The following is a 21,234-nucleotide window of genomic DNA, read 5'->3' as shown; positions in this document are numbered from 1 at the left end:
TTGAATATACATATACCAGAACAACAAAAAAAAAAAGCAAGTAGTCTTTGCATTAATTAACATTTGCTCAAAACATTACCCAAAACACAGTCTTAGATTCCTCTCACATCTGGTTCTAGAGTTTCCTGGTTCTTGACCCATCTTAATTCCTACCATTCAAGTATTTTGATCTTGCATTATAAAGCAAAGCATTTCTCTTTGCTTTATTCAACAGATCAAAATGATTTCTCCCTGAGCACAGAACCAGGAGTAAGACACAGCCAAATTTGCCCTCCATGCAAAAAATAAAATTAAAAACAGGTTGGGGAAAATAAAAAAAAAGTGGGGAGTAAGACCCTTGCCTTGCATGTGACTGAAACTCCCCCCTTACCTATGGTCTCTCCCCTACCCCAACCTCCCCCAGCACCGCCAGGAGGGATTCCTGAGCACTGAGTCGGGGCAAGTCCTGACCACAGCTAGATATGCGCCTCTTTCCCCCTCCCCCCATACAAAACCAAACAAAATACAACCAATCTCAACATCTCTGAGTTGGATGAGGTCCCAAGGGCCATGTCATTTCGACTTTAGTGGCTACTTGAACAGCTTTTCTTGGGGGAGGGGGCATGTCAGGCCGGGAGGGGGGCCTCCCACTTATGATTAGGGCTGGAGAGATAGTACAGTGGGTAGGAAACTTGCCTTGCAAGCAGCTGACTTTGGATCGATCCCTGGCATCCCATATGGTCCCCCAAGCCCGTCAGGAATGATTCCTGAATGCAGAGCCCGGAGTAACCTTTGACCACTGCTGGTTGTGGCCCTAAAACAAATGAAAATAAACAAAACACCTCCTTATGATTCTTGGCCAATTAGGCCACTGGCTCAAAGCGAGGTCCAGGCCCTGCAGTGCCAAGGACTCCCAGGACCACCTTGGCAGTGCTCGGGGGCCTTCAGGGATGCATCTTAGAGAGATGCATGGGGACCAGGTGCTGTGGGAATTGAACCCGGGCCGGGTGCATTGCTGTACTATGTCTGGCTCATGAACAGCTTTTGTAATGCTTCAAAAGTGGGTTCTTGGCCCTCTCCCGGCTCCAGCTCTGAGGACCTCCTCTCCCCCGAGGCAGTCATTCGTGGTACCGGCTTCCGCTCTGCCCAGGTTTTCCCAGCTAGGCAATGAGAGTATTCCCTTATTGATTTCCAAACCCTTGAAGTCCACACCATCTGATCGCTCCCTAAACTCTTCATTTCTAATCAGGCCTAAAAGTCTTACTCAGCTCTCCCTCCCAGTTCCAGAATTCCTACCACTAACCAGCACTCAATAATTAAAAGCTGATTAATTTCTATATTTTTCAGAAATCTTCTTGCTAGGCTGGAACTCCTGATTTTACTTTGAATCTGATGCTGCGATGATGTTTCTGACCAAATAGCCAGATGAGAATTTCATCAGGTTAATCTTAAATTAGAAATAAAGAGACAGTTCATTGGCAGATGAAGTGATAATTGTATGGTTTCTACATCATTTAGAGACTCCCGTGGAGAGAAAAGTGGTGTATGCGAGAGAAAATGACATTTCAGAGAGATTTTGGCAGAACGACCCGGTTCACAGGAGAGAGCTTTGAACTTTCTTGTATATTTCCCCCCCCTTCTTTTTAGCCTCTACTGTGCAGAGCCAGTTCAGCTATCCTACAACGAGATGCTACCATTACTGATAACAGGAAAGATGGATTACTTAACATTTCAGCAAAGAAGCAAATTTGGAATGTATAGCAGCCAAGAGATTCAAGGAAAATACATCAGTTGTTTGAATTCTTTTCAAATCATTTCAGTTGGATGGAGAGAATTTAGATTTCCACATTTTAGGTATTGCTTTATTTCCTTTTTTTTTTTTTTTAAAAAAAATATGTGCCTGGAAGCAGATGTATGCTTAGAGATGAGGGCTGAGTACTTCCACAAGGCCCAGGTTCCTTCCTGTTCTAAAATACAGCACCAGAAGACAGTAGCTCTGAGATGGGCAAAACAACAGCTCTTAGAACAAATTTCCATTAGCTGCACGAGACCAGCTCAAAACCGAATGAGTCAGGCGGTTATTTAGAAGCCGGACTACAGACACCTATTACAGTCAGTGAATTAAACCTCACTTTTCACATTCTGGTTGGAAAGCCAGGAAGGGTGTGGGGAATGCAGTATTGGAAGTTATTTGGGGGAGTCTCAGTGCTCAGAGGATTCGACAAGGCAGAAACAAATAGAAAGGACGGGAGGTATGGGAGGAAGTTGACTCTCTCCTGTTAGATCTTCACAAGGAACTTCCAAAAGAAATGAACCGGGGCAGGGACTGGAACTCATTTAAGTCCGTGTACATTTATTCTGTTCACAAGAGCCAAGAGGCAAAAGCAGCCGAAGTGTCCCTCAGCAGATGAACGGATAAAGGAGTGATCTACACAATGAAATATTATTTAATCATAAGAGGAGCAAAAGCCCGAGGCAGGCTACAAGTGGGAAGGACCCTGGCAGTATTATTTTAAGTGAGAGCAGCTGGGTGCAAAAGGTCCCATCATCTGTGATTTCATGGATCGGAACTCTCCATACTAGAAAGATCCACAGGGACAGCATGCCAACTGGTGGTTGCCGGGGGCTGAGAGAGGAAGGGATAGGGAGAAACCGCTTAATAGGTGAAGAGTTTTTTTTTTTTTACTTTGAATGGGTGGAAATGTTCTGGAACTAGCTAGAAACAGCAGTTGTAAAACAGTGTGGATATACTAAATGCCACTTTTGCATATAAAGTGAACTGCTCACTTGAAAAACGGCTAAGAATATGAAAACAATGAACTCAAGTGTTTGAAAGGAAATTTCTTGTTTCTAGAATCTTCCCCGCGGCTTGATGTACCTACCTTGCACACCATCGATGTCTTTGCGCCCAGCCTGGCAGCCTGAACACACTGGTTGGCACCTTTCCCTCCAAAGCCAATAAAAAACTTATGTCCATGGATGGTTTCTCCAGTTCTTGGCAGGCGAGAAGTAAGGCTATCAGGACGTAAAAGAGAGGAGGGAAATGAGAGAGAGGGTATTGGAAGAGGCATCACTTTCAACTTCGTTTCTGAAGGGGAAAGGCTGCCAGGTGAGGGGCTAGGCCCCGCTCGGGTCTGCAGCTCTGATTTCTAACATTTGGAGTGTGGAGGAGGTACTTTGATGATGGTGGGGCTTTGCACAAGTAACTTTGCACATTAATATTATAAACTTAAACGCTATTGCGACCCCATTATCTAAAGGATAATAATAATAAAAAAGCATCTAGGGCTGCAAGGAGAAGACAACCTTTTCCTTTCAAGAAACGTCAGGATTTGCATCATTAATCCAGAAGGCACCCAACATGTTCTCTGTGACTTTGTACGTTTAGTTCCTGTGCTACACCTGGGAGTTCTCGGGCACCTTGGTAGAAAGTAACTTTTTATTCCCCTCGCTCAGTGCCCAGCACAGAACTTTTACTCACTGCAGCATTCATATGGGGGACCAAGTTAACGTGTGCTTCTGTCTGGACTCATCTGGGCACTTGAACGTGTTTACCAGGATCCTGGTACATATCCGGCTCCTGTTCAAAGAATCTTATTTTCTCTGGGAGCATGGCTGAGGATGGGACGGGCAGTTGGCGGCCAGGTTCAGACTCTATTCTGCCACCATTTCATGTGCTAACTTCCATAGAGCACTTTTAAAAAAATGGATTCCAAAGAATTTAGTTTAAAATTCCTATGACGGAAGAACCCAGGCACATAATACTCAAGGAAACAGCATGCTAACTCGCCCCAGCCCCAGGCTCACACCACACAGATTCAAGTATTTATTGACGATTGATAGCCAATCTGTTTCTGCCCATCCTTCACGATTTCCCCAAGAGCTAAAGAGGCCACAGCTGGCAGTGCGATCAGGAGACCGTATGTGGTTCTGGGGATCAACTGGGGTAGGCTGCATGCAAGGCAAGTGCCTCTGTATTACTCTCCAGCCCCAAAACTTAAGGGTCGAGTAGGAGCCCTGTGCGCATGTGTGTGTGTGTGTGTGTGTGTGTGTGTGTGTGTGTTTTAAGGGACCATTCGAAGAATCCTTAACTTCTTTTCAAATATTTGTTTTTGGGTCACATCTGGGAGTGCTTGGCTCTGCACTCAGGAATTACTCTTGTCGGTGCTTGGGAGATCGTATGGGATAACAGGGACCGAACCTAGGTTGGCCGCGTGCACGGCAAGTGCCCTGTCTGCTGTATTATCTGGCCCCAACTTCTTTTAATTAGCCTTAACTTGTTAGCTCTTATAAGAGCAATCAGGGGAATGATTCTGACATCCTGTAAACTCTTATTTTAGATTCTTCTTGGGAGCAAAACGGGTTCTTACTGCTTGCCAGATTTCTGAGTTGCACGCATCATACATTCCTTGTTTTTCTCCCGTATTCCCCGATCAATGTGAGCCGGCATCGTAAGTCAGACAGGAAGCACAAATACATTTTATTTTTCTTCTTGTACCTGTTGTCCCACCCCTTCTTTCCCTGGTCTGGTTGCAACGGGGGTGGCCTGACTGTGACAGTGAGGATGGGGTCAACTGTGGTCCTTCTTCACGGAGTTCTGAAAGTTTCCAGCAACTGAGAAAAACCACCTCCAGCCCTAGCAGTGTAGTCAAATAGGGTGATTTGTGATTCAGAAGAGACTCATCAATACTTTGAAAACATCCCACTACCCTCCTCCCCTTTTCGATTCTATTTTTATCTTGGATTTGAGATGCATTTATAGTACTGATGGAAAAAAAATATACATCTCCAAGGTTCACTTCTGAAAAAGGTACTCAATCAAGAGAAAAATGGTTTTAATGTAATGTTATTATCCTGTCATTTAATTTAGCGATGACAAGTGATGATGAGATTTTGATTTGCATCAGAAATCTTAAACATTTTAGGATTCTGTTATGAGCAGGCAATGATGAGTAATCTGTGATTGAGTAACTATGCGGCAGCATCAGTAAGCCAAGAATTCACAAACAACATTCATAACAACCTGAAGCAAAAAATATCCCGTGTGGCTAAAAATGGACCAAATAACTTAATTAGAAGACTGTCACTAAAGAAACTTATGACTTCCACTGTACTTATATTTAGATCTGGGTCACCATTCACCGGTTTGAATCAAGTGCTTTATTTTTTTTTTAATTATCAACTGTGGGAAATCATAAAAAATGTATCAGTGGATTATTATTGGGATGTATATGGATGCGGGGGAGGTGTGAAGTCAGGGGTGCAGCGTGCATGTGTTTGATATGGAAGCAGATGGCTGGGATTTAAACTCATTTCTACACAACTTACATGAACACAAGCACGGTGCTAATTTAGCGATCACTGAGATGCCTCACTCCTTCGGAATTCTACTATTTTCTTCCCGTTTCCTTCTGCATCTTTGCCCTCGGCTTGTCTCTGGCTTTCCTCCCTAGTGGCTCTTTCCCCCATACAGACAGGTGCCAGCTTTTTCCCGGTCCCCATTTTATCTGTGCTGGTGTCGCTTAACTCTGGCATTAAAATGTTTCCTTAGGGGATGCACCTTTGTAAGACTCTCTCCTTGTCTCTGAAGGGAATCAGGATGTGTCACCGAATGTGGCTGGACGAATTCCTCCCAGCCCACGTAAGCTGCCGGACCGCACAATTTTGGCCGGTGGGCGCCTGAGAAAGCTCAGAGGCTGGGAGAGGCCGAACCCCTTTCCCTGCTGAATCCTCCAGAAGCAAGTGCTCTGTCCTAAGCCCCATTCTCCAGGAGTTTTCCCAACCACCAAGGATGGGCTCATTCCTGCCAACTAGAAGTTGACTCTACATCTAAACTTGGTCACAAAACGTTGGCTTCACTCTAGGCTACAAAGTGCCGGCTCACTTTCTGAGAAATAATGGAGCCCCCCGCCTCGCCCCCCACTAAAGCCCACTCCCCCTCTCCTTATGAAGATGTCATTTACATCTGCATTTTTAAGTCTCTGGGTGGAGTTTTTCATTTTCCTGTTTCTGTCTCCCACATCTCCCTGAGGGAATCTTGTTAATGAGCTTCTGCTTTCCTCTGGTTTATTCTGTCTCTTATTATAGGGGCTTTGACCAATAGCTCAGAAGAGCAAAGGGAAAATTTTTTAATTTTTTATTTTTTTTGCTATTTGGGTCACACCCTGTGATGCACAGGGGTGACTCCTGGCTCGGCACTCAGGAATTACTCCTGGCCGTGCTTGAGGGACCATATGGGATGCTGGGAATTGAACCCAGGTTCGGCTGCATGCAAGGCCAATGTTCTACACACTGTACTATAGCTCCAACCCCAGAAAATTCTTCTTTTCCTTTCTCTCTACCACCTCTTTGTCATGTCTTGCCTCCACTGCATCCATTTTTGCTTCTGTAGGAAGGTGGCAAGGTGCTGATGAAGGAAAGAAGACTGGCGGGCATGTGTGTTCGACCCTATGATGAGAACAATCCCACGTTTCCCACATTCCTCACTGTGAGCAGGAACCGTAACCTGAGCTGGAAAGATAGGACAGTGGGGAGGGGGCCTGCCTTCAGGCCATCCCTGGCACTGCCTATGTCCCCTGGTACCACTAGGAGAGATACCTGAGTGCAGAACTAGGAGTGAGCCCCGAGCACAGAGCCAGGAGTGAGCCCTGAGCACAGAGCCAGGAGTGAGCCCCGAGCATAGAACCAGGAGTGAGCCCTGAGCGGAGTTAGGAGTGAGCCCTGAGCATAGAGCTAGGAGTGATCCTTGAACACAGAGCCAGGAATGAGCCCTGAGCATAGAGCTAGGAGTGATCCTTGAACACAGAGCCAGGAATGAGCCCTGAGCACGGAGCCAGGAGCAAGCCCCGAACAGTCCCTGAATGTGGCCCCCAAGCCAGAATAAAACCTCCAAAACTGTAATCAGACCTCCTGCTATGACTGCTCCATGGAGTAATTCAGCAAATCGGGGGTTCATACATGATGCTTCACAAGCTTAGCTTCGATCCCACTGTCATCCTTGGGAAACACTCTCAGCAACAGCACCGCAAAGCACAGCGCAAACATGCATGTCTGTATGTAACTGTCTATATGGAATAGGTGTAGCTATAGACGCATACACATACTTATGTACAGGATATATTCTATAATTATACAACATAACATGATATTTTATAAAATAATCAAATATAGGGGGCTGGAGCAATAGCACAGTGGGTAGGGCGTTTGCCTTACACACGGCCAACTCAAGTTCGATTCCCAGCATCCCATATGGTCCCCTGAGCACTGCCAGGGGTAATTCCTGAGCGCAGAGCCAGGAGTAACCCCTGTGCATCACTGAGTGTGACCCCAAAAGCAAAATAATAATAATAAATAGGGCTGGAGCGATAGTACAGTGGTAGGGCGTTCGCCTTACAAGCGGCCAACATGGCCGAGTTCAATTCCTCTGCCCCTCTCGGAGAGCGCGGTAAGCTACGGAGAGTATCTCGCCCGCACGGCAGGGCCTGGCAAGCTCCCCGTGACGTATTCGATATGCCAGACACAGTAACAACAAAGTCTCCAATGGAGACGTTACTGGGCCCGCTCGAGCAAATCGATGATCAACCAGAGGGCCTTTAACTTTAACTTTTTAATAATAAAATATAAACTATGTATAAAGCGCCTCTCATAGCAGCAGACTGGTGGGTGGGAGAGAAGTGGGGGTGAGGGACAGTGGTGAAGGGACAATGGGAGGGAAGTGGACACGGGGAAGGGATCAGTACTGAAACCCTGCATGCCCGAAACCCAATCATGTAATTTCCCGGTGACTGAAAGAAAAAAGAAAAGAAAAGAAAAAAACAAAACAACAAACCAAGCCAGTGACGTGGGCGTGAATAAATTGCGTAACAGAATGAGGAGATGAGTATCTGATTCCCATTATCCAAAGGAAAAAGAAAAGTATAAATGCACAGAAAATGAACTGTTAGTGACAAGCAGCAGAACAGGGGGTCTACCTGCGTATTAGGGGTGCCCTGCTACACGTCAACTCATCCAGCTTCCCTGCATCCTTACTAATTCATCCACTGATTCTTTTGTGAGATAGAAAAAAAATTTATTTAGACACTGTGACTTATAAGAGTTGCTTCCAATGGGGTTTCGGACACCCACCCACCCCCACCTTCGACCTCACCACCCTGGGTCCCCAACTGTCCATAATGACACCAGGTTCCCTTCAATTCCCGCCTCCCCACCCCCAACCCGTGACAGGGACATTTTAAAACTGAATGACTGTCATCTGGGTCCGCGTTTTCAGGAGTGTGGCGCCTGGAGTTAGACAGACACAGAAACTTTGCTTCCACACCACGCGCGAGCCCAGGCCCTGCCCCTTTCTGCTACGTTTCTCCCAGGGCTCTTCTTGCTCCCCCCTCTCCATTTCACTCTTTCTTCAGCATTTCTGCTTCTCTGATCTACAACCAAGGTTCTGCCCATCTTTGATACCTTGCATTCCCTAGTCGTGCCATTTCTAGGATTTTTTGTTTTTTTCTCCTTTTTGGGGCCACACCCAGTGATGCTCAGTGGTCCCTCTTGGCTTTGCACTCAGAAATCACTCCTGGTGGTGCTTGGGGGACCCGGGATGGAGCCTGGATCAGCTGCGTGTAAGGCGAATGCCTTTCTGTCTTCCTATCACTCCGGCCCCTCGTGCCATTTCTATAGATCACGGGTTAGTGAGAACATCTGGAATGTGCCCTTGTCCTTCTGACTTAACCAAAGACCCTCCAGTTCCATCCGGGTTGCTGCCACCAGCTTTTCTTCCGTGGCCCCAGTTTGGTCCCCGCAGTAAGACCTACAGGACCCTCTCTTCCCATTTCTGCTGGGTAGGCTCCACTGGCTGGTCCTGCAGGACTGAGCAACCAGCTGTTCCCGGGCCGGCCAATTGGAACCAGCCAGGGTTTCGGTCAGCTCTTCCTGCCTCCCTCTCCTGGGCCCAGGTTCCTTCCTTCCTCCTGCACAGACCCAGTGCATCTGTCAGCTCGGCTGTCAGCAGAACCCAGACGACAATGGCTCATCACGGTTTTTGAAAATCTGAAATGCAGAGGAGAGTGGAGAGAAAAACTAGAAACCAGCTAACAGGCAGAGGCTTTCCTGAATTATAAATCTGAACTTGACTTTGAATTGGTCTTCCCTTTTATTTTCACTTATTAAAATAATGAAAAGAGGACCCCTGCCATGCTCTTTCCCCAGGTGAAAGTATTACTATGACTTGTCCCATTTCAAAAAACCCTTTCCGGGTGTTGGGAGGATCCTCCCAGGATGGGAGAAGCATGCTGAAAGTAGAGTATAGACCAAACATGATTGTCACCCATTGCCTCTTTTGCAAACCACAACACCCAATAAGAGAGAGAGAGAACAAAAGGGAATGCCCTGCCACAGAGGCAGGGTGGGATGGGGGGGCGGATGGGAGGTGGGAGGGATACTGGGATCCGTGGTGGTGGGAAATGAGCACTGGTGGAGGGATGGGTATTTGATCATTGTATAACTGACACCCAAGCACAAAAATTTGTAAGTCTACAACTGTACCTCATGATGTCTCACTAATAAAAATTAAAACACACACACACACACACACACACACACACACACACACACACACACACACCCCTTTCCCAGGGGTTCCAAGACAGACAAATTAAGCGAATTAAGTGTTTGATCAAAGTGGGGGGAAAAACGGAAGTACAGTCATAGAAATATCCCATTCTGCCTTTAAAAAATGAAAACAAACTAAACAAGCACCCCTCCCCCAACCTGTTAACTGCTAAATGAGAAAGCCAGAGAAAGCCAGTGGCAAATTTGCTTTCTGTTGTAACTTAGAAAGGGTATCAGTGAAAAGAATCTCGGGTGGACCTGCGGGGGAGGGGGGGGAGCGGGCTTCTTGGATTGCGATGGGGAGGTTCCTGTCTCCACCTGAAGACCCAGCAATCTCCCTCCCACCCCCACAAATGTCCTCTGACCCAGAAAAATGGCCAGCTCTACAACTCCCCAAAGGGACCCCAAGCCCCTGACCCCTCTTGGTAGCCTGGTCTGGGCTGAGAACTCTGGGGCCTTCTCAGAATGGGGGTGGGCAGATTCCCCCCAGGCCCCTGCGGGAAGGCCTAGCAGCCCCCACCCACCTGGCATCATCCAAAATGGAAACCTCACCTGGCAAGCACAACCTCCCAGAGACCCAGTGTATGTGCACGTGTGCAACCTCAGAGAGCCAGTGCACGTGCATGTAAACTCAGAGAGCTGGCATAGGTGTGCGTGTGCAACCTGAGAGCCAGTGTAGGTGTGCGTGTGCAACCTCAGAAAGCCAGGGTTTGTGCAACCTGAAAGAGCCAGTGCAAGTGTGTGTGTCATCTCAGAAAGCCAGCACGTGTGTGTAACCTCAGGGGGCCAGCGTATGCACGGAGACAACCTCGGAGAGCCAGCATGAGTGTGCAACCGCAGACAGCCGGTGTGCAACCGCGTCCATCCCAGCAACAATCCTCACCCTGAAGGGAGTTATTTATGCAAGAGTAATTTTATGGGCTGGAGCGATAGCACAGTGGTAGGGCGTTTGCCTTGCACGCAGCCAACATGGCCGACCCGAGTTCGATTCCTCCGCCCCTCTCGGAGAGCCCGGCAAGCTACCGAGAGGATCTCGCCCACACGGCAGAGCCTGGCAAGCTCCTCGTGATGTATTTGATATGCCAGACACAGTAACAACAAAGTCTCCGATGGAGACATTACTGGGCCTGCTCAGCAAATCGATGAACGACGGGAGGGCCTTTACTTACTTACTTTACTAGTGTATGTTTTAACAAGCAACAAATGTATGTAAAGGTAAAGGCCCTCCCGTTGATCGTCGATTTGCTCGAGCGGGCCCAGTAACGTCTCCATTGGAGACTTTGTTGTTACTGTGTCTGGCATATCGAATACTCTCGGTAGCTTGCCGGGCTCTCCGAGAGGGGCGGAGGAATCGAACTCGGGTCGGCCATGTTGGCCACGTGTAAGGCGAACGCCCTACCCGCTGTGCTATCGCTCCAGCCAACAAATGTATGCTGCAATATAAATAAACTAATTGTGCTGCCAAGGGGACAGGCCTGCGGGTGGGTGGGACAATGGGGACATTGGTGGAGGGAAGGTCACACTGATGGTGGGATTGGTACTGGAACACTCAATGCCTAAAACAACTATGTTATGAAGAACTTTATAAATCATGGTGCTTAAACAGTTTTTTTTTAAAAAACATGTCCTGGTGGGGGCCAGAGAGATAGCACAGAAGGTAGGGCGCTTGCATTGCTGGCCTTGGGTCTGATCCCAGGTACCACACATGGTCCCCTGAGTACCTCCAGGAGTGATCCCTGAGCACAGAGCCAGGAGTAAGCCCTGAGTACTTGCAAGTGTGCCACTGCCCTCAAAAAACAAAAACAAAAAACCCAACTGTGTGTATGGGGGGTATACTCAGAAATACTCCGGACTTACTCCTGGCTCTGTGCTTTGGACAAATCAATCTCTCTCTCTCTAGATCTATAAATATGTATCTGGGGAGAAGGAGGCTAAGGAGACTGCACAGGGGTTAAGGTGTTGGCCTTGCTCTCCATGACCCCAGGCACTGCACCTGGTCACCTGAGCCCCCACAGGTGTGGTCCAACACATCCCCGGCCATCTGGCCCCAAATGTCCCGATACTTATTTAAAATTGGACAGAAGGAACCACCACTGTTTAGAAATGCAGCCCCTTCCTCCCCCACCCCCCCAGTCTCTGGTGCAAAGGTGAAAGGCCCCGTGGCACCTGGGGGTGTGTGCAGCGGGAGGCCGAGCTACTGACTGACAGTATTACCTGTGACAGCTTCTCCCTCTTCTAACCAGCCGCTTCTCTTGAAAAACAGGTTTAATAATACTTGTCAACTCCTTAAATGTCTGGGTTTTGTGCTCTGAGCTATTTCACTGACAGGTGTTATCAGAACAACTTATCAATTGCTTTGAGTTTCTTGACAACGAGGTGCTTGTTGCAGGTTCCCAGAGATAGTTCCAGCAGCCTAAGGTCAGAGTCTGGTGGCCAGAGAGGTCACACTTCCAAGGCCAGCTGCAGCGCAGTGGGACCTGCTGCTCTCCAGAGCCCCTCCGGCTGCCCACACGCGCCTCTCCATCAGCTACCACCGGAGTCAGTCAGTCCCTCATTTCTCTCTGCTGCCTGTACTCTTCACCGGCCTCTGTTCTCAGATTTGTGGAAGTCACATTTATAAGGAGTTATTTCCAAACTGCTTAGTGACATCCGTTTCCACCTCTGTGAAGAGAACTTTGCAGCTAGCTTCATTGAGTGGTTCCTAATCCTAAATTTACACACACACACACACACACACACACACACACACACACACACATTACATGATATATGACTTATGTAAGGGAATGAAATGTGTGTGGTACAAGAGATTGAACTCAGAGTTTCACACATGCAAGACATGAACTTGGCCACTGAGCCACATGTGTGTTTGATACTAATTTTTCATATTGTGGGGGTGGAAAAGCATACCCAGTGGTGCTTAGTACCGCTCTTGGCAGTGCTCAGGGGCCATATGTGGTGCTGGGGACCAAACCAGGGTCAGCCCCATGCGAAGCTGGCGCTTGTCCGTGGGCGCCACTGACCCTGGTTTCTAACCCCATCTGTCCGCAGTGCTTTCTAACCCGAGTCTCTGCAGTGGTTCTCCCCTGGCTGCCCAGGCGAGGGAGACAATTTTCAGACAGATGTTCTCAGCCTTCCAGAGCATCGCCTCCCTGGCCCAACTGACTCCCATGCTCCGAGTACTGCCCGTTCTGGCTCGCCCGGGCCTTCCCAGGCCACTTTCCTGGGAAGTTCCCAGGAAGTTCCTCCGTTTCCCGCATGCATTCACTCTGACGAGGACCACAGGCTTCCCTCCCTCCCTCCCTCCCTCCCTCCCTCCCTCCCTCCCTCCCTTCCCTCCCTCCTTCCTCTCTCTTTCTCTCTTTTCTTTCAGTTTACCAAGCAATAATGTCCCTTTATTTTTATTTTATTTTTTTGCTTTTTTGGGTTACACCCGGCATTGAACAGGGGTTACTCCTGGCTCATGCACTCAGGAATTATTATGGGATGCTGGGAATGGAAGCCGGGTAGGCAGTGCGCAAGGCAAACGCCCCACCCATTATGCTATTGCTCCAGCCCCTTTATTTTTTAAAAACATTTTTAAAGTAAGTTTTACTGGATCACCGTGAGATAGTTACAAACTTGCATGATTATGTTTCAGTCATACAATGCTCGGGTGCCCATCCCTCCACCAGTGCACATTTTCCACCACCATTGTTCCCAGTGTCCCACCTGCCACCCCCACCCCACTCCCTGCCGCTGTGGCAGGTACAATCCTTCTTACTCTCTCTCTAATTTTGGGTGTTATTTGCAATACAGATACTGAGAGGCCATCACGTTTGGTCCTTGGTCTACTTTTCAGCACACATCTCCCATCCCGGGCGATTCCTCCAACCACCATTGACATAGTGGTCCCTTCTCCATCCAACTGACAGGCAGCCTTTCAAGAACTTGCAGTAGGGGGTCGGTCTCCATGTCCCGGTCCCCTGGAGCGACATGGTGAGAAACCCCCAGATATTGGTTTGCGACTTATATGGGATGGCGGCTCCTCCTTCTCCTCCCCTCTGGGGGTCGGTGGGGCTGGGGGTGGGGAGCAAAAGCCCACTGGATCTTCGCATGTAAAATCCTCTGGGGCAGGGGAAGTTCTCTGGGTTGAAACTCCCCGAATATGACTCCATGAGCCCAGGATTAAATTTTTTCTTTCCAGGGTACCAGTGACATCTGGCCAGACACAGTGCCACACCCCTGCACTCCCGGGGCCCCCTGATCCCAGGATCAGGGTTGCTTAGAGCTTTTCAGTTGATATCCCAGCTTTGTGAGGGTCTTTGTATGTGGGTCCACTTAGTCTTACTTATCATGTCCAAGGGGACTCACATGCAGATTTCTAGACCTTTCCCCGATTAGCTCCGACCTCAGTTCACACTCGCACACATTCTACTCCCCTTAGTCACCCTAACTCTGACACCTGTCTTCTCAGTCCACAGCTGCCGGGGCTGCTCTGACTCTCCGCTTTCTGTGCCATGGCCAGAAGGACGCTAGGACTCAATGTCCATCTTCCGGTCCATGTGCTTTCTCCTAGCAACTGAGACTGCAGCTTAAAATAATTACCTTCCATTCATAAGCTACGATACAATGCAGCAACATGGTAAGTACGTACTGGTTATATTAACATAGTCAGAAGAGAATATATATACACATACTTCTGAGTGAATGGTCTATGTGGTTTTTTTTTAATTAATTTTTTTTTTCATTTTTGGTCATATTCAGTGATGCTCAGGGGTTACTTTTGGCTCTGCACTCAGGAACCACTCCCAGTGGTGCTTGGAGGATTATATGGGATGCCAGGGACTGAAAACCCGGGTTGGCAGCATGCAAGGCAGGTACCTTACTGACTGTACTATCTTCATATGACACTTCCGTAACTGAGATGACAGATGCCTTATGTCTGCAGTCAGTCATACCACAGGGTTCAGGGTAAGTGTAAGAGGGCTCACTTTCTCTTTGTGTGACTAGCTCTGTAGGGAGAAAAGCAAACGAGTTACTTAGCAGGATAAGGTCAGAATAACAGACACGAAGGAGCAACATCCTTCTTTGTTCTCCCAACGTGGGATCCATGTACAGAAACTGGTAGAAGCAGGAAGCTCAAGATGGTTCTGAAGCACCTTGCCATAGAGGCAGGCAAGGAGTGGGGGGTGATGGGGAGGGGCATGGGAACACTGGTGCTGGGTAATGTACACTGGTGAAGAGGTGGGTGTTGGAACACCGTAGGACTGAAACCTAATCGTGAACAGCTTTGTAAGGGTCTATCTCACAGTGATTCAATAAAAAAAGTAAAATTAAAAAAAACTTTTTTTAAATTTTATTTTTGCTTTTTGGGTCACGCCCGGCGAAGCTCAGGGGTTACTCATGGCTCTGCACTCAGAAATTACTCCTGCTGGTTCCAGGGGGACCATATGGGATGCTGGAAATTGAACCAGGGTCGGCCACGTGCAAGCCAAACGCCCTACCCGCTGTGCTATTACTCCAGCCCCCCAAAAGATGTTTGTTAACACACACACACACACACACACACACACACACAAACACAAAACAACAGAGGAATGCCAACTTGTTTGTTTTTGGCCACACCCCAGTGATGCTTAGGGGGTATTCCTAGCTCTGCACTCAGAAGTTACTCCTGGCGGTGCTGGAGAGGGAAGGATGCTGGGGACGGAAGCTGGGTTGACAGGTGCCAGGCAAGTGCTCTACCCGCTGTACCGTCATTCTATGCACCTTCCCCCAATACTTTTTTCTTTTTTTTTTTTTTTTTGGATGACACACACACACAGACCTTTATTCCTGGCTGAGAAACACTTGCACAGGGACATGTGGAGATGAGTCTATTTTGGAATAACCGAAGCCATAAGAGGAGAGGGAGGAGGAACCCGTGCATCGCTGGACGACCGTAGGGCGGCAGCAGGTACGTAAAACAGCCTGTGAATTTAATCTCGGCAACTCTTCACTCTAAGGTAATGGTTCAAGTGCCCGATCAAAGTCTTTTTTGAAAAGTATTTCCCTGGATTTTATTGCTTGGGGCCGGGGTTACTGGGACATGCCTGGCTGTCCCTGGGGGCTGTCCCTGGTCCTATACGGGGACAGTTCAGCCTGGCAGAGTTCGAAGGACCATGGACGCTGGGGATTGAACTGGCTTGGTCCCATGCAAGCCAAACACCTTAAGCCCTGCACGATCTCTCGGGTCCCAGACGTGACAGTTTGGTTTTCCTTTTGGTCATTGGGGCTGTGTGCAGGAGGCCTGAACTCTGAGCAGGTGCTCCAGCTGAGTCCTCCCTCTGGCCAGAAGCCTTTAATTCATCAAGAGAGAGCAGCAAAGTAGGAATAGTAACAAGGAGCTACCAAACTAATATTTTATTTTCTATTCTGCTAATTAGTGATAGTAAAATTGAAATTCCAAATGATTTCTGTCACCACATTGCAATTATTTCGGCTACTTCTTCCTCCCATCTGTTGGTGTATGTTAAAGAACTACAAGTTAAATTAATTTTATCCCAAGCAAAATATAATTAGAAGGATAAATCAGCATAAAATAATCTATTCCGGAATCAATTATTAAAATTTTAATTTATCTACTATTTTTGGTGCTTATGCCTTTCCCCCTATCCTGTCATCACGAATAATCAAGAATTGGCTGTATAATAATTGAACCTCAAATACACTTGGAAGATGGGTTAGGGTAGGCATTATTAGCATCTTTGCTTGAGGAAGTGAGAATGAAAACTAGAACTGCCTTATCAAAAAGCATACAGCTATTAGGGGGTGGGCCGGCTGATGATGCGATGATTATGTTTTTTGGGGGCCACAGACTGCAGTGCTGGGGTGGGGGTGGTACTACTGTGGGGCCACGTTCAGGGAGGTGCCAGGAACCAAGCTGTGCTGGGCATCGAGCTCCATGCAAAATTTGTGTTTCAGTCCTGGCGGCATCTCCTCTCCCGAGCCTTCATTTTAATTTCGGTTTTCTGATCCCATTGCTATCTGTGGTCTGGTCGTCATATTATGCGACTCTCCTTAACTATCAGCTGTGACCGTAACAGTTTTGACTGTAAGACTGGGCATTCTCTGGGCATTCCAGGTATTAAGTAGCACTTATACGAGAGCACAAATGAGTAAGTATTTCTGACTCTGAGCGATGTGTGCAGTCCATCCTCTCAGCCCAAAGGAAAGTCACAGGAGACAGCATCGCCGTTGGCTGCCGTTAAATCCTGGAGGTGTACTTATGTTTCAAGGTCTCTGTATGTCCTGTTCCCATGGGGGAGGGGGGAAGCTCAGCCCCTCTCTCTGGAGGTGACCCGCGCTCAGACAGCCCCCCGAGTCTGATGTAGAGTCCTGTGGGGAGTCATCTCTCTCCCCACTGGCACCACACTCATGTTGGGTATCGCGTGTGCCTAAGAACACACTGGGTCCCACCATCATTTGTTAACACGCTGAGTACATTAATGTTGCCACTTATGTCTTGAGTGCTTTCTAGAAGATACTCATTGGAGTACGTACTTTATGATCTTGACATTGCTTAATCCCCTCTCCTGGGCTGAAAAGATTGTGCGTGCATGCATGTGTGCATGTGTGTGCGTGTGTGTGAGGGTGATGGTAAGACTTTGCCTTGCACACACAGCAGACCCTAGTCAAATCCCCTATACCATATATGGTTTCTTTTAATCTGTTGGTGTATCAAACTTTTTTTTTGGGGGGGGGGTCCTACCCGGCTATGCTTAGGGCTTACTCCTGGTGGCTCAGGGGACCATATGTGGTGCCGGGATTGAACCCAGGATAGTAGCATGTAAAGCAAGTGCTTGATCAGTTGTTCTATCTCCTCAGTCCTATTATTTTTATTTATTTATTTGGCTTTCGGGGTCACACTCTGTGATGCTGCCCAGATGTTACTTCTGGCTCTGCACTCAGGAACTATTCCTGGTGGTGCTCAGGGGACCACATGGGATGCTGGAGACTGAACCCCAGTCAGCCATGTGCAAGGTAAATGCCCTCCCCACCGCAATATGGCTCCATCCCTGCCCTTATTGTTATTAGATATAAAACCATCCTTGTATTCCTGGACTACAGCCGACTTATCATAATGAATCATCTTTTAAAATTCATTACGTGACACGATGGGCTAATATCTTGTTCTGTTTCTACGTCAAGGTTTAAAAGTGAGATCAACTTGTAAATTTTCTTTCTTGATTCATCGAAGTCATATTAGTGTCCTCAAATATTAGCAATACACTCCAATTTATTAGACGGTTAAACAACACACCCTTAGATTTTGTTCATCTCTATTTTGTCTTTAATTTTCTCTTTTCCCCCCTGGCTTCAGGGTGACACCTGGAGGGGTACCGGGCTGGTCTGGGTGGTGCTCTGGGGGTCGTGCTGTGCCAGGGCTGAACATGGGCTCCCACATTCCCAGTACCTGTGGCAGCCCTTGGCGCCATCTCCTCAGCCCAACTTTTCTGTTCTTTCATTTCTGTTACTACCTTTGTTACTCGATTCTTTTACTTTTCTTTGGGGGGGGGAGGGGAAGTGCCCGCATGGTACCTGGGAACCACGAGGTTCCCTGGGCTCCCGCATGCAAAGCCTGGGCTTCAGTCCTAGAAGCGATCACTCTGGTCCTCCTCTTTTGCATTTAGTCTGTGATATTTGATACTTTTCGCTTTTGACTATATTCTAACAGAAATGTCTAAGACCTGAAAAATCCCTCTAGCTACCACTATAACTACAATTTCTAAAACAAAGGGTGGTTTTTGGATGGTTTTAAGTTTGTTTCCAGTAAATCCTAAATAATATTATTACTTTTTTTTTCCCCAGGAAGATTTCACTTAGGGCGCTAAGAATAACAGAAAAATAAACACTCTCAACTCTGCTCCGCATCAAACCTGCTGGCCTAAATCACTGGCAGTGATCTCTTTGTATATATTCTGGTTTATGGGCCCCACCCGGCGATGCTCAGGGGTCCTTCTGGTTCTGCACTCAGGAATTGCTCCTGCGGGGACGCCCAGGATCACACCTGGGTCAGCCGCGTGAAGGCGAGCCGCCTCCTCCCTGTACTTTTTCGCTCGGCCTCTCCGGATGTTTTGCTCTGTTCTGAATCTGGAGCTGATGCTGACTGGGCGCGATGTGGGCAGAGGAGACTACGGACAAAATGCTGCCAGGGTCGAGAGGCAGCGGGTGCCACCGCGGGAGAGAGCGGTTAAACAGAGGAGGAGGTGTGGCCCAGATGCAGGGCTGAGCCCAGAATTGAGGCACTAATAGAGCATGAGAGTAACAGCTGAAGACCCACAGGGGTTAAGGCCCTGGCCTCCCACTCCATCCCAGCACCGTGTATGGTCCCCTGAGCACTGAGCTAGGAGTAAGCCCTGGCTGTAAGTCACATTGGCTGTGACTGAAAAACAAGCAAAAAATCCTAACACACAAAACAAATAACCCCTTTAGAACCGGCTCCTGTTCTTCCTAAGACCGGGCTGTGCAGTTCTCTGGGAGCGCTTCCCCAAAGTAGAACCATTCCTGGGAGTAACCGACTATTCCCTGCTCATTATGACTGAGCGCCGGCAAGTTTCCACTGGGTCAGAGTGAATCCCGAGTCTGGGGCCCAGGGTTCAGCGTGGACACAGGGCACAGTGGCTGGGCTCAGGCAACCAGGCTGCAGGTTTTACACCAGGTCCTCCAGGAGTGCGTTCCCAGCACTCCGACTCTCCCAGAGTCCCAACGAGTGCTATGAGAATTTCAAAGGTGGAACGCAAACACTAGCAGGGCACTGTGTTTTCTAGTGATCCCGAGCTATTTCAGATAATACACATTTTTCTTTACGGTCTTGACAGAATTGCAAAGAGCTGTGAATGCTTTCTCAGCAAGAGCCCTAAGGAGCTTTTGGGCAGTTTCTGAAAGATTTTTAGCAGAGCACTTGACTAAAAACTTAGGTAATGAAACTTTAGATGGGCACCTCAGACTTGTTGGAGAGGAAAGTACTGATTTTCAGACTCTGGATCAAAATATTTTAAATCAGTGGTGAAAATTCAGAGGTAAATCCTGCATGACTGTGGAAGACACGTATTTGAAGATTTGTTTCGCTTTTGGGTCACACCCGGTCTGGGCTACTTCCAGCTGTTAGCAGGGTTCTCCTGGCAATGTCTAGGGGGCCGGTATGGTGCTGGGGATCAAGTCTGGATCTCTTGCATGGAAAGCATGTGCTCAATCCACTAGGCTATCTCTCCACCCTTGATTTTCACACCAGCAGTGCACAGACTACTCCTGGCTCTGTGCTCAGGGCTATTCCTGGCTCTGTGTTCATGTGTAAGCCTGGAGGGACTCAGGGGACCACATTGGGTACTGAGGATTGGGAGTTCAAACTGGGGTCAGTCAGACGCAAGGCAAGTGCATCAATCTCCTTGTCCCTGAAGATGGTTTTGACCTTGAAGAACATTATGTAACAAGTGATATATTTGGGGAAACAAATCCAAAGCACTCACCCCCCTCCCCCAAAATCCAGTGTAAAATACAAACAAACCCTTCAAGTTTTGCTTGAAAACAAGTCAGTATTGTACAAAGAAATTAAAATCACCTTAAGCATACCAGAAATATTTCAAGTTAAATCCGGAATACAAAAATTGTGAGGTAGAGCAAGATAAATGGAAATATTTTAAATGCTTCTAAGAGTTTCAGATCATAAGAATTTGCATTTAATCAGCTGTCATAAGAACTTTACAGAGTCAGCACTGGAGAGACAGTGCGGGATAGAGGGTGCTCGCCTGGCATGTGTTGACTCTAGTTCGACCTCCCAGAACCACACAGGAGTCAGGAATGAGCATTGCTGGCTCTCTCTCTCTCTCTCTCTCTCTCTCTCACAGACATACACATACAGAACTTTACATAATACAAAAAAAATCTTGCTCTTGAAGATCACATAATAAACAGGTAACTCATTGCTACACAGTGACTAAAATTCTATTTAACGGGGCAAATTCTGATTCAGTGTGACACCGACGGGAGAGGTGAGGTGAACGAGCATCATCTCAGGCGCTTGGGACGTTCAGGCAGCCTTTGGTACTCAGGTTTCATGCCGGCAACATTCCAGGCCCCGTGTTGAGGTTTAGGCATACCCAGACTTTGTCCTGGCAAGCTTACAGTCTGGCGTGGCACTGATGGTGTTCCCCACCCAAACGGAGAGGGGCTGGGGCCTGGAGGCGGCCAGCCAGCAGACTGGCACAATTCAAGGGAAAACGTGCTTTCCCGCTGTGCAGGCCTGTGCCGTGACTGACACCTGGTCACGGGCGGGGGGGCTCTGGCCTCTTATCCTTGCTGCTGGGCTGGGCTCTCTCCCCTTAGGCATGTTAGTATCTGCTTCCACCCGTGACTTTCCCTTCTAACTTTGCAGGCCCAGAGTGTCAATGCCTCAGACCACGGGAGACACATTCAGCACGAAACCTGCCCTCGCAGGCTCTCGTTGAACACAGGCACAAGTGTTCACGGTGTTGGCCAGAGAACGGATCCCGAACGGGGCCACAGAGACCACAGTGTGTGTCCTCTCTTGCTCAGAATGGACTTTCTGCCATAGTTTCTTTCTTTTTTTTTTTTTTTGGTGGGGGGGAATGGAGGGGTTTGGTCACAGCCAGCAAAGCTGAGGCTACCTCCATG

General features: G+C 48.0%; 1 protein-coding gene across 1 annotated transcript in view; it reads right to left on the bottom strand.

Moving 5' to 3' along the window:
* The window catches only part of RBKS (ribokinase), a 97,028-nt gene that overhangs the window by 66,553 nt on the left and 9,241 nt on the right, over positions 1 to 21,234 (bottom strand). Inside the window, exon 2 of the mRNA XM_056125530.1 lies at positions 2,862 to 2,994. Within this exon, the coding sequence (XP_055981505.1) occupies positions 2,862 to 2,994 (133 nt within the window). The remainder of the gene's footprint in view (positions 1 to 2,861; positions 2,995 to 21,234) is intronic.

This window comes from Sorex fumeus, unplaced genomic scaffold (genome assembly GCF_029834395.1).
Source record: "Sorex fumeus unplaced genomic scaffold, SorFum_2.1 ptg000006l, whole genome shotgun sequence".
Classification (NCBI taxonomy): Eukaryota; Metazoa; Chordata; class Mammalia; order Eulipotyphla; family Soricidae; genus Sorex; species Sorex fumeus.
Note: the sequence above shows the minus strand (reverse complement) of the source record. Positions and strands in the feature narration are given on the sequence as shown.